The following is a 13,756-nucleotide window of genomic DNA, read 5'->3' on the forward strand; positions in this document are numbered from 1 at the left end:
TAGAACAAACTGATCAAGTTTTGGTGGAAAAGATACAAAAATCTACTTGGTGATAACCCCGTTTGTTTTTTTCTAATGATCTCTTTACAGTTATAATACGTAGTTAGGGGTCAGTGACAAGATAGTCACAGAGTTAAGTGGGTTTGGGTCCTGGGTATACATTTGACTGTGATATTCACCAGATTTATAATGATCGGGGGAAATCAAGTTGCAGGAGCCATGCTATATGTCACGTAGTCTACACTCAGTGAAACTGATGAAAAACCTTCCGATGACTACTGTGGACTTTGGATTGGGGCCGTGCATGTGTATGATGTCCTTTATTTCAAAGAACAACTTAAGTGTGCTGTTCCGATCTGGTATTTCTGCTGACATCAGTGGGGAGGGAGGGCTTCTAAACTGGGATCCGAGGTAAGGTTACCGTAACCGGAGCTGTGGCTTGTGTAAACTTCCTCAGGGGAAAAAATGCCTGTGTCACCGTAATGGGAGTTTCGTTATGTTCTTTACAGGCCAGATTAAGAGACCACAAAAATCTCTTGAAAGGTTCCATTGAGTAGAACAGGCCCTTGTAAGGCAGTTTGACTATTCTTTGTTTGGTAAAGAAGCCTGGTAGCACTAGAAAATGAAGGAATTTCTTCTAACAAAGTGTGCTGAACTCAGAGTGAACCAAAAAGGTTGCCTTCCATGTTCTTTTTCTGCTTTGCTTTATTTTTCCCCCTTCAAAAAAAAAATAAAAAAAAATCACATACAGTCTTCACTGTTTGATAAACTTAAAGGGTTATTTAGGGAGTTTGGTTTTCTAAAGGTTTTGAGCAGGAGAGACACCATGTGAAGTTATCACTGGAAATGGCCTCCCTTGAAGACAGAAGCACCCAGTATTGCCCAGCTGGCTTACTCGTAGGCAGCCCCACTTCTCAGCTAGACCAGAAGCATTTGAGCCCTCCTAGGAAACTTCACGATGGCTGGTGCTGAACAGCAGCAGAGGAGCGCCTTGTAAAGCTCCATCCATTGAAGTGTCTGCTCTGCCACCATGTAAGGATATAACACGCACAGCCCTGTTCCCAGAACAGCGGTGACTGGGGGGAGAAGTTGCTGCCCTGCCAAAGGAGACAGGCAATAAAAGTGATTTTTCACAGGCCTTCTTTGAACATCAGATCGGGCTGGTTTCAATGCGGGAGTTTGAACAAACGAGAAGTTTCCTTCTTTTGTGCCCCTACCTTGATGAGCAAATATTATTTATTTTGCAGTTAGGGCTTCTTTTACTTTTTTAAAACACCAACAAAGACATCTGTTGTGAAAGCCCCATGCACAGAGAGGACATCTGTGTAAAGCTGTGATCACCGCAGCCTGAGGCAGAGCTATGCCTGTGTCGGTGACAGAGGCTGTCGTCTGCGGTAGAAACACGGGGTAAGAGAGAGGAAGGGATTGTGCTGGCTTTTTGCTGGTGGTAGACTACTAAAAAAGACTCAAAAAGGGGAGGGGTGAGTGGGGTTGCTGTCTTTGTTCAAGCAGCAGCTCCATTTGTAATCCCCTTGCTAATTCAGCGCTGTTCAGACAGACTTTCGTCAATGCAGAGTAGCCTCAGTAGGAGCTTGTCTAGCACCAGGGCTTAGCAAAGGCAGCAGGAGCACGTCTGGAGTCATGCTGGTGATATTATTACTCTGTTAATATTTTGTTTGTTTTATTAGATAGCATACATATGTTAGCTTGTCATTACCTTCCTCTCTGTGCGTTTGATTTATTAGTAAAGGACCATCATAAAATTATCAAGCTATCTTGCGAACAACAGCTGGCTTTAGTAAACACTCAGTCATCTTGGTTTTAAGTAAAAGCAGACTTGAATTCAGCCTTGCATTAAGAATAATGGAAAATGGTATGATATCCTTCAGCAGAGACTGCCGAGCCTGGCTGTTAGTTTGGTAGGAGCCAGCATTCATCAGTGTTCAGGACAAACAGACTTATTCAAAATAGATTTAAAAATGGAGTTTTAAATTTTTGTGACAAAAGAAATCTCTCAAAAAAGAAATTGAGAAATAGGGGATTAGGTATCTTCTCACCCTCGCAGAATTTTGCACCTGAAACGTACCAGTGATACCTGGTGGCATAGCAATGAAATTTTTCCAGTTATGCAAAAATTAACCCTTAATTCTGTGAACCCAGTCCTTATTGCTGTCCCCAGTCCCTACCCAAAGACAATTTGACCAACGCCGAAGTGCTGGCCACCAGTCAGTAAGACCAAAATTGGTGTTACCCCAGGTGGACTCCGTATTGCATCACTGAGCAACCCTGCCATTGCTCCAGACATGCACAGCCCTATTCTGTTCCCGTATGGCCATGAGCAAGGTGATCCTCTCTCTACAGTTATTTTGGAAGGACGGGACCTGCTTTTGTGTGTGCACTGCTGGAGGCGGTCAGATGTCCTGGGTGACGGGCCAATTTGTCACCCACCCTTCCCAACCTACCAGCACATGCTGCCTGATAGTGGCTGAGCTTTCTGATAAATACCTGGCTGTCCACAGCCTGGTTCTGCAAAATAATCCAATCATTCTTAATTACTAGTAGGCTGTGCAAGAAGTGGCCATGATACATTTGGAAAAAACAGTATTTAAGTACTGCTAAATCACCTGTCTTCCATCCTTTCCTCTTTGGAGAAGTGCTCTGCTTTGTGAATTGTAGGGTTGATTTTGATTTTTTCCTAACTTGCTCATTTTGCAGAACTGGATTAAGCAGAGAGCAGCTGAAAAGGCAGAACAAAGGGGACAGCTGCCTCTGCTGGGAGGGAAGAAGGGCAATGGGAGAGAGGTAGAGAAGTGGTGATAAGCAGCTGGGGTGTGTAATCTTTCTTCTGGCTTCAGCAGCAGCTGGAACAGTTTCCAGATCACAGCCTCCACAGGGACTTTTTGTGCTCTGCAAAATACAGGGATCACTCTTCTCTGAACCAAAATTTCTGCTTTCCTGCCTTTTACTGCCATCCTGCAATACCTCTGCTGCCTCGTCCAGGAGGTTAGTTTATTTCTGTTTGGGGTTGGAGTTATAATATTGTGTAGCCTGCAGACACTTCGTGCTTTGTCACTGCTGCCAAATGTCTCCCAGCCATTTTCCACCGCATACAGCATGACCCCGTCACCACGTGGCTGAGGGGAGTAGCACGCATTACTTGTTGTTTTAAGTTATTTTCTCACTACTACCGCCCAGGGAAATCAGCAGTTCTACAGTAAGTGTCTTTAAAAGTCCTGAGGTTTTCCTCAAATTCACCTTTCTAAGTAGTCCGTGATAATCCTGTGGCAAAATGACTTTAACTCCATTTGCAGTCTTACTCCTTCCACCCATAAAGAAAGAGGGCGAAATGATACTTCACTTATTTCCTCCAAATTAAAGGGTTTAGAGATCCTATGTTATTAACCTGCAAATACTCACCTGGAGAGTCAGAAAGTCCCTTTCTGTTGCCATCATAAAAGCCGTGTTGAACTTTCTGCATTTGCCTGCAGGTTGCTGTGATTTCAGTCTCCTGCCATTTCTACAGGCGTTGCCACAGGTCTAATGACTACAGCAATTTAAGGCTGTTTCCCACACTAAAACTCCCTCCCCAGCAGTGTGAGTCGTGCTTTCCATTTGAATCCTCTGTCCCTCCTGTGAGGGTATCACTGTGTGACTGCAAGTCACTGCTTGCTTTAGCAGAAGTCTGCAGTGAAACTTCTGTTTGCCACCTGTGTTTTAAGATCCGTTCAGCCTCAGCCTCTTACCATTCTTCTGATTCCGTCATTTTGCCTACAAATGCTAACTGCTCCCTTATGCATTATTTACCTTCTCTCCAGATTGGCTGTGTTCTGTGAATTTTTCATATTTCAGCCAAGCAGGCAGGAATTGATTTTTTTTTATTTTATTTTATTTTATTTTATTTTATTTTTTATTATTTATTTCTGTCTGCAAGAGTTTCTGCAATCCTTAGTGGTTTTGAGGGCAAGGTCTTTCTGCAGGATCTCAGCAGATGTGTTGTCTGCTGTTTGGTCAACACATCTGGTCAGTGCTGCCTTTGCAGCTTTGCATGGGCTTTAGCTGCTTTTATATTTGGGAATGCTTTTCTGTCCCTCAGGGCTGATGCGTTTACCTAAATATGTCCTCAGTACAGCATTCCAGTTTGTCAGCTTTAAAATATCAAAGTTATAATTTTCCCCCTCACTTTCTATAAAACCAGGGTGTTTTATTCAGACAAGACATCTTCATCTAATGTTGCCCTGCTCTCCTCCCTGCTGTCAACCACAGGAGGTTTGTCATGCACTTCCAATTCAGAATGCTGTGTAATTTTGCTTCCATTTAGCCTCTGAGCTTGCTCTCTGCTGTCAGCGTTTCTTGGGTAGCATCCTGCCTTGAGCACTGCTGCTGCTGTGGTTTTGCTCCCCCAATACCTCTGAGGAACATGTGGAATTAAAGCAGACACCTCTGATTTCTAAATAACTGTGTACATCCTCACATGGCTTATTGGCATGACATCAATGCTGCGTGTTACAGTCAGCGTTTTAGGAACCCACTACAATTCCTTTGCAAATATAGAGAGGCATGTGAGATAAAGAGGTAACTGGTAAGCACAGGGGAGCAAGACAAGACAGGTTATCAGAGAGGAGTCCTACTAAAGGCTCCTTGAAGAGGGGAGACAGTGGTAGGAGGGTTTTGCTCAGGCAAGAGGACTTTGCCCACACCAGTCATCACAAGTCCACCAATTCAAGGCGGTCTCTCCACCATGCTGGCTTTTGATGACAAGGGTAGCTGCTCAGGAATGTAATTAATTTGGTGCCGCACTGGCAGTGCCCTGGGCTTGGTGCACACACACCAGTGATGCAGAGCAGCGATGCCTGGCTGGGCAGCGGCCCCAGCAGAGCCTGGGATGAGTCCAAGCACATTCCTGTCGGTGTGTGCTGCCTTCGTGGTGAGGTGCCACAGGAAAATGTGTGTCTGTAGAAGGGAAATAAAGAAGTCCCAGATCTTCCCCACCACCACCCAAAGCCCCTTCTTGTTAAATGAAGTGCGTTATTAGGAAAGCTTCGTTTCTGGACTCCGGTTAAAAGTGAGTCATCAGAGCTGCAGGGGATGATATTTGAAGTTTGTAACCCTTTGGAAAACTCCCAACGGTATGATTTCCCAAAAGCAACTTATGGAGAGCAGTTCAAGAAGTCTGAACAAATTTGCTGTGCGTATCATTGCATGCTTAGGTCAGCTAAGTATGTAAAGCTGTGAAATATTCTCATACCAATGAGGCTACTCAACCAATACAATTGCAAAAAATTTCCCTGGTAGTTTGACAGATGGGTGGTTTATGGGTTTTACTGACTTCTGAGCTGGACTTTTCACCTCCTTTCTCACAGTGTGACAAGAGTGAAACCTGCTGTAGAGGATGAGACATTTAATGGGAATGTGACAAATGTAGAGAATAGCACCTAGGTAGTTTTTGGGATGTGGCCCAGGTACCTATGATGTACCTGTGAAGCACACGGGACCCTATCAGTTCTCACACACAAGAGGACATCAAGCAGTATGGAGAAGGGGTGGATCTGAGGCTGTCTCACCTAGGATGACATTATTCTGAGAGAATAACTCATGGTTTGGGGGTATTTGTGTGTGTGACTGAAAGAGTCTTGTGACTTGGGTTTGGTTTATACAGAAAAGTGATTTGATTTTTTTTTTTAATCTAGTTCAAGGACCACTGTAAAGATCATGGAAAGTCAAAATTTTTGCCAGAAGGTGCCAGTGGGTTGTGTAGCATAGCAAAAAATAATGACATTGAGGCAGATGTACCACCCGCCAGAAAAAGCAGAGTTCCCATGTGTATGTTTTCTCTCATTAATAAGTTTGCATCAGAAATTCATTCACTGAATATTTTACATTGCTGTGTTCTTGGGAGGAAGATAATAACAGGGATAGTGCAGGAGGCATCACCATGCACTCTGATGCCCCCTAATAAAGCTCTGCAAAGTATATTAAAAACCTGAGAAAGAGAAACTGTGTAAGAAGCATGTTCTAGGCATATGTAAAGTTCAGCGTCTTGGTATCAACTGACCAAAGTTAAGCACAATGTTCTGACATCAAGAGAAATGCAATGGAGTGATAAAGGACCTCTAACTAAAAGCCTGGGGCTGCTTCATGAGGCCATTTATTACTTTTTTTTTTTTTTCAGTAGGAAAAAAAAATCAAAGAGTTTTATTAGGTGAATAAAAAAAATTGAAAGTTAGCTAGGAAAACATTCCAAGGTTAGGACTGCTACAGTATAAAGAAGGAATTTAACTAAGTACAGCTCATTAAAAAGGAGTCAGATGTCTATAAAAAACATTAATTTCTCACTGCACTTGAAATCTCTGTTAAAATATGTTATATTTATACTTATGATTGCTTGTTGCTTAATTTCTGCAGGTTTCATGTCATACTTTCTAAAGTAAATTTAAATAATTGCCAAAAGTGTCTTTTTTCTGTGATCTATACTGGAGTTTTAGCCACCAGAGTATTTTACATTATTCTGTTATCACCATGTGGGCTTTCATTCTCTCTCTCTTACTTAGGGTCTAGCAATGAAATATGAATATGAAAGAGTATGATTAAGTTTGGAAAATGTATTTTTGAATACACAATGCCAACTTGTGTGGGTACAGACACTTTTTTGCTTTGGTATGTTTTGTAGGCTGACAATTTAACCTTTAATATTTAACCTTTTCTGGAATTAAAATGAAAACTTCATTAAAAGATTCAGGCTTGTATGAGTAGGGAAAATATCTGTAGTGCCATAAACCTCACTGTGTATATTCGAGTCATTAAAGAATGGGAAAATAATAGGGTGGAGGCATAATTTGCACTGAGAGTATAATTTTAGGAAGTATGGACTGAAAAGAGTCACATGTTACCAAATTTCAGGAAGAATAATGCATGAATAAATAAAATCCCATAAGGATTAAATTAAAAGGACCCTTAGCTGTACCCAGACTGAAGGAAGAAGCGTGTTACGAAGAACAGGCAGGTGCGATGGATGCCAGCAACCCCCACACTTTTCAGATGAGGTCCTCAGAGATCTGGTGTGATCTCATTATTTCTTCCCTTGAAAGGGTGAGGGGAAGGTCGTATTTTTATTGCTGGACTATGATTTGACAAGTTGAAGGCACATGCTGCTACAACAAGCAAAAACACTCCATGTGGAGAAAACTAGAGTGTGCATGGACAGGCCACTGATGTGTCTACAGATCGTATCAGTGAAATATCTAGTCCTTGTACTTGTTTTTCTTATTCTGGTGCACTCCTGGAGCTATAATTATTGCATAATACTTGCCTTGATTAATTCTGAAGAATACCAGTAAATGTTTTATTTTTTTTTCTAATTTGGATTAGTATGAGCTCCTCCTCTGCTGTTAAAATATAGGAGATCAGAAGTGATGCTTGAATAAACACCGTAGTAATTTATGTAACACCGTGGCAGTTTCAGATATTCAGCATCATCCAATGTTCCACTAGGTGGACTTTCAAAAGCTGGCTTCCGTATTTCACACCTGCAAACTACAGCAATATTGAGTAGGAAGCACTGTGTGCCTGCAATTAATTCTGAATGCAGAAGTGAAATCTGGCACCATGCATCAAAGAGCTTGGAGGCCGTTTCTCTGGTTATTTGCTCAGCTGACTGTATTTGATCAGAGCTGATGTCCTCAGCGGTGTGGTGAGGTTGACATACTTACAGGAATCCGAGTGCATTACTAATTGCGGTCACATTGCAGGATGAATAAGTCCAAGGCTTTTCCGTGCCTCTTTCAGTGCTTTCCACTGTGAAAAACAGAATTGGCTGATTCTTTGTGATCCACCTGGAACCAAGACATTTATATTTAAGTTCCATGTGAACAAGGCTCCGATTTATATTTCAAGGCTACTTGGCTTGTTGTATTTAGACCTTTCTCATCTTGCAGCTTGCACCTTCATGGGACCGACTGCATCCCAAAGAACTGTCATTCTCAACTCTCACGCTCACAGTACAGTTTCTTTGTCCCTTGCAGATTAAGATTTTCTGAAGAAGTCCTGCTGAAATCCCTCCATGCAGTTTTATCCAGTTTTTCATAACTGTTTTTGCTTCTCAGGGTGTTTTCTGTCATGCCTAATTTCTGCATAGCTTGATTAAATTAAAAGAAATAAAAAATAAAAAAAGCATAAAAATGCAGAGAAATTACCAGAAATGTGTTTAGTAACAGGACTGACTCATGCCCAGAGTACAATATGAATAAGCAGTGGGAGTGCTTACATGATTAAAACACTCAAAATTTAGTGCCTTACCCCTGTGTACTTTGTTGAAACGTACCACACTGCTCAAAGAGAGAAAGTAGTCTCTCTGGAAAATGTTTGGAGGTATCTGCATTTTTCACACCCTTTGGATCTGTTACTACTAATAATGGTGCCAGTTTCATGGTCTTGTTAGAGGAAGAAGGTAGAAGGTAGGTGGAAAAGAAGCACTGGTCACCCTCCTACCACATCAAGGAGTGGCCGATGAAAACACGCACTGAGCAAATGGCAGAGGAATATTTGTAAATAGGGACAAACATAGAAGTAATAGCTAAGTGTTTATGGAGTTGGCTAAGCATAGAGCACCTCTAGATGTCACTGTAGCATTGTAAAATGTAGATAAGGGAACACTGCAAAGCTGACAGGATGGTTTATATGCTCTGATTCATGGTAAGTGTTTCGGTCAGCCTGTAATAAATTAATGGATCATTAGAAATGCTGTTACCAGACGTTGATTAACAGCAAAAGTCTTTTTGCAATATGTCAGTAAGACTGTTACTAAAAAATTTAATAGAATATTAAATATTTCTAGTTTTCTTTTAACTAACCCAGTTTTAACAGCAAAAGCTAGTGTAGGGTAACAGCTCATTTCTGGAAGGCTTTTCTTTCAGACCCTGAGGCTCAATCCTGATCTTTTCTGGGCTGTTTTTATGCCAACAATGATATTGATTACAACTGAGATCATTTCTCCTGCTTTACACCAGTACCAAGCTGATCAGCTTGGTAGTGATTAAAACAAGCGTTGTTGTTCATGGGAGAAGCATGAGTTAGATCACAGAGTATTTGGATTTGACCAAAAAAATCAGACTGTAGCTTCATGAAGAACAATGCAACATGAACATTGTATGCGCTAACATATCCATTGCCTTCTCCACAGGACATCAAAGAAAAGTCACATTTAAGTGAGACGGGAACAAATTCTATAAAAGAGAAGAAACCTCCAGATTCAACAGGTTAGAATTTATTTTTTTTTATTTTTTTATTTTTTTCCTGATCTTGTCATAAGGGTACAGCTGCAGAGCCCTTATTTCTTCACACAAATAACCCTTACTCACCTGAGCAGCTCTTGTTTGGGTTACATGCATGCTCACCAGCATGGCTAAGAATTGTCCAAATAACATCACATTGCCATCACATCCAAGAAACTTAACTTGTCATGTGCCTATGCACATAGTGGCAAACTGCTCAAGGAAGTGCTTTGCATAAAGGCTTTATTAACCTGATAATAAATTTGAGTGAGAAAAATGTTTTCCAGTGCTATGTCTGAAAGGAAAGAATCTGTGGCCCATGACATCCAGTTTTAAAGAAAAAGTGCTCTGCTGAAGCCTATAACTCTTCTCTTGCTTATGAGACATTTACATTGAACATGAAAGTAGGAGAGGAAAGCAAGTGCCTAGTTCAAAAAGCAATGGAAGTTATGCTGAGCATGCAACTCCTACTTTAATACCACTACTGACTGTCAGGGAATTACTGACAGATTCCTTCTTGATCTGTTTACTTACAGAGGGGGCCATCCAGAAGAGCCAGTCCTGCTCTCATGAAGAAGAAGTTGATAAGCTCAACAAGGAAAATGCCGAGAGGGAAAGTTCTATTCTGCTTCAAATGGATCCTCCCAGACTTCATCCTGAAGGGATGCAGAAGGAAGAAAATTTGGCTCTTGAAAGCTGTAACAGACACAGGAGGAGCTCTGTTCAGAAATCCTCCACTACAGAAAGGCAGCAAGAAGAAGAAGCAGTTGATGATGCTTGTCAAAGGATAACTGGGCAGGAGATAGAGAGTGAGTCCCCAACAGATGGGGAGAGGAAGGAGGAACATCAGGTATCTGTAGCTGAAAAACAAGAAGAGAGAAAGAATGAAGGGGAAGGAGTTGCTGATAAAAATGAAAAAGAGGGTAAAGAACCACCAGCACTTTCTCCAAATCAAGATGAGGCAGGACAAAGCCAAGATGAAGAGTCAACAGAGGAAAGGTAAGATCTGAAACTTAGGCTATACGTTCTTAAGAGATACTTGCTTTAGACAAACACATAGTTCAAGTTTCGTGTCAAAGTGGCTGCTTAATATAAATACTTGTGAAAATACAGCCTAATACAAAAGTGTAAAATGAGTTTACCTGTCTGAGATCTAAGCTCTAAACTGAAATTATACCCTCAGAACAGACAGACAATCTATGGTACTGGCAGTGTGCTGTGATGATTTGCTTGTGAGAAAGGTTAGGACGATGGGAAATGTGATGCTATTCTTAATCTTTGAGGAGAATTCTCCCACTCTGCCATGTTTATACATTGCAGCATCATGTAACCTGTGAGCAAAGTAAGGTTAGGTTAGGCCACGTACCAACTGGTAATTAAGTTACTACGACATTTAGTAACTTACTTGGTAATATAAAACTGTGAAACTTTGCCCAGGCAATTAAACTGATAAACTTGTTTACTGTAATTCTTTCTGTGCTGCATTTATATTTAGCCCTTCAGGGATAAACCAGTTTAAGCTCTCAGGAACCTATATGAACAGAATGAAATACCAGTCCTCTCCCATTGCTTTAAAGGTGAGATTGATAGCCAAATGTTAAAACCAGTAGAATTCAAGTGGGCATTTCAGTAATGGACAAGCATTTTGCTGTCACGATTACTTAGAGGTCATTTTATTCCTCTAAGTGACTATTAAGCCAGTTTATTTGACCTTATTATTTTACACTGTAACACAAAATAGCCTAATGCAATATGTGTCTGTGCGTTTTTCATGTATATTTCTAAATTTGTTCTGCTTTATATGTACTGTACTCTAATGCCATGTTTTGTCCTTGCAGGTGTAAAGGCTGCGGAAAAGGTACAGGAAATTATAGTTCAGTCACTGAGCAGACTCACCAATTTGAGCGTAGTAGTAGCAGTATGCGTCGGGTGAACATTGAAGGCCTAGTAAAAGATGACAACAGAGCAGGCTAGATGCAGAGAGTGCTGTTGGCATATGTAAAACTAAAAAAAAGTTCTCACAGGAAGTAGTCCTAAAGGGAAAACCCAAACATTTGATTCCACTGGTATTGAGAGTGATGACAAAGACATCTGTAAAAAGGAATGACATCATGATCATAATTATTAGGGGGAAAAGAAGAGCATGGTAACTGCAGTGGGAAGCAGTTGTTCATGGGCCACATCCTAAACTGGTGGGAAATACCCCGGTTCTGTTTGCTTGCATCAAATTATACCAAAATTTAGTGCCTGAGGAGTTGGCTCATCTTTTGTTAGAGGCTTCTGATCTGACAGAAATTAGTAGCAACTGATTTGCTTCTCCCACAACTACTCCACTATTATATGACCATCTTCTTTCCCTCTTCTTTTAATAACAGTGAGCTAAAACTTGTAGATATAAAGTGGTGGGAGAAATTACATCATATGTGGTCAAACTGGTTGACCTGTGGAAGTACTAAGAACACGTGTTAACACCGAATCTACAAAGTTCTGGACTTAGACTGCAAAAACAACATTCTCCTATTAGTACCATTGCAATCTGAATTGAGAACTGCAGTCTATATAATAAAGAAATACAGACTGTTTTGTGGGAGCTTGACTGATGCTGCCGAACAGTCAGATAAATGGTGTTCAGGCAATGAACTCTGGAGCAGAGTGAAGCAGAGATTTCGAACATTAGGCCTTTTGCTTGAGGATTTCAGTGCTTATCCCTGCATATGAAATGATGGAACATGAGGTGGTGGCCTGATGCACTTGAAGCTATATGTATCTGTGTGTGCACGCATAGGACACAATGAATTTCTTTGCTTTGGGAGTGGAGGGTGGAGTGGAAAAAGGAAACAGATATTAGATGTCTGTGCTAGGCACTTAGATTTGGTAGCAGAAGTAAGAGATGGTGTACTAAAATTGTGAACTCCATTATCTGTCTTAAGCTTTTGTAAATTGTTACCGGTGGCATTAATGTTAGTTTCTCTCTATTGGAGCAACTTTCATCTGTGAGAGCAGGACATTTTTTAATAGGGAGAAATTCCCTTTGGTGTGTATGAAAATTAAAACTGAGGGTCTGTCACTGACAAAATCTCAAAGGTTAAAACTTTGGCCCATAATCTAGCCTCTTTAAATGAGCACTTCCTTGACCAAAGTTTGCTAACATTTGAGAGGTGAGCTTTCCAAAACCCACATTCTTCTGTCACTTACATGCTGGGACTCTTGGAGTTTATGCCATTATGGTCAAATTCTTCCTGTAGGATAAAGGTTTTCTGGGCAAGTTTCGGGTCTCACTAACAAGCAAAGGCTCATACTCAAGGACATGCAATTCAAGCTTTGTAGAATCCCAATTAGATGGCAAACTTCCAGGAGTCCCAGCTTTTCACAATTCCTTGACCATGAACTAACTTCCTGACCATGTAAGTTATTAATACTGTCAAAAAAAAATCTAGGTACACAGCTGGTGTCCTGGAAAAATGGACATTCACTGTGAATAAGGACAATCCACTGTTACATTAATGACCAAAGTGTTCCTGCCAGCTACATGCTGTCATGGGTTTTTTGTTTGTGTTTTTAATCATTTTCACTGGAGTAATGACCGGTTTAAAATTGCTCAACAAGACCCACACAAAAGGGAGCCAGCATTCCAGACCAGAGAGCTCATGTTGAAATACTGTGGCTCTAGCCCTCCCAACCAGTTGAAGAAGTATTTGTCACCTTGGTCAGCCAAAGGTCGCTCTCGGGAATATCAATCAAATGAAAAACAACATGGGTATGAAATTGAAATGGCAACACCCTGCAAAAAATCCAAAGAGAAATTAGGCATGCAGGGCTGGTCTCCAGCAGGGATTTTGACATCGGGATGGCAGAATGGTCCAGCATGTAAAGGTCTGAACAATAATACTGGAGATCTGCATTTGTGTTACCACTCTGTAGCCACTGCAGGGTGATCTTGGGAAACCATCCCTTCCCTCTGTCCTTTCTTAGCCTTTATCTGCTTTCTTTTATTAAGCACAGAAACTCTTTAGAGCAGCATGTGTCCTACTACATCGGGCCCTGAGCCATAATGGAAATCCCAGGTGCTACCTGCCAGGATGAAACTCCAACATGTTCACAAGCTCTAGACTCAATCTTTAAAGGCAATGACCATGTTGGGGAAAATGACAAGTTGTGTCAATCAGATTGTCAGTAGAGAAGGGATTTCTGCACTATAAACACCATAAGGTGTTTCCATGAAGGGAAAGGACCTCTTCTAGCAGGGCTTGCAGGAGATCTCATTCTCTCTTCCTTCCCCAAGAGAGAGTTACAGTACATACTCATCTATTAACAGTCCCCGAGGAAAAAAAGAATCTGATTAGAGAAAAAGCCAGATTCCTTGCAAAACATCTAAGCAAATTGCTCAGGCTTTTTGTGGGCACAAAGCTACACAGGCTTAGTCTAGCTCTCTTCACCTTGTCTCTTGCTATTCTTGCTACTCACGATGCAGAAAATGCTAACTAAATTAG

The 13,756-nt window shown here is 41.2% G+C and overlaps 1 protein-coding gene across 4 annotated transcripts in view; it reads left to right on the plus strand.

The window, feature by feature from the left end:
* Positions 1 to 13,756, plus strand: part of MYLK4 (myosin light chain kinase family member 4) — a 79,955-nt gene that overhangs the window by 49,600 nt on the left and 16,599 nt on the right. For all 4 annotated transcript variants that reach the window (XM_068670933.1, XM_068670934.1, XM_068670932.1 and 1 more), the window contains 3 exons: positions 9,176 to 9,251; positions 9,803 to 10,265; positions 11,105 to 11,124. In XM_068670933.1, the coding sequence (XP_068527034.1) occupies positions 9,176 to 9,251; positions 9,803 to 10,265; positions 11,105 to 11,124 (559 nt within the window). The remainder of the gene's footprint in view (positions 1 to 9,175; positions 9,252 to 9,802; positions 10,266 to 11,104; positions 11,125 to 13,756) is intronic.

Source organism: Anas acuta, chromosome 2 (genome assembly GCF_963932015.1).
Source record: "Anas acuta chromosome 2, bAnaAcu1.1, whole genome shotgun sequence".
Classification (NCBI taxonomy): domain Eukaryota; kingdom Metazoa; phylum Chordata; class Aves; order Anseriformes; family Anatidae; genus Anas; species Anas acuta.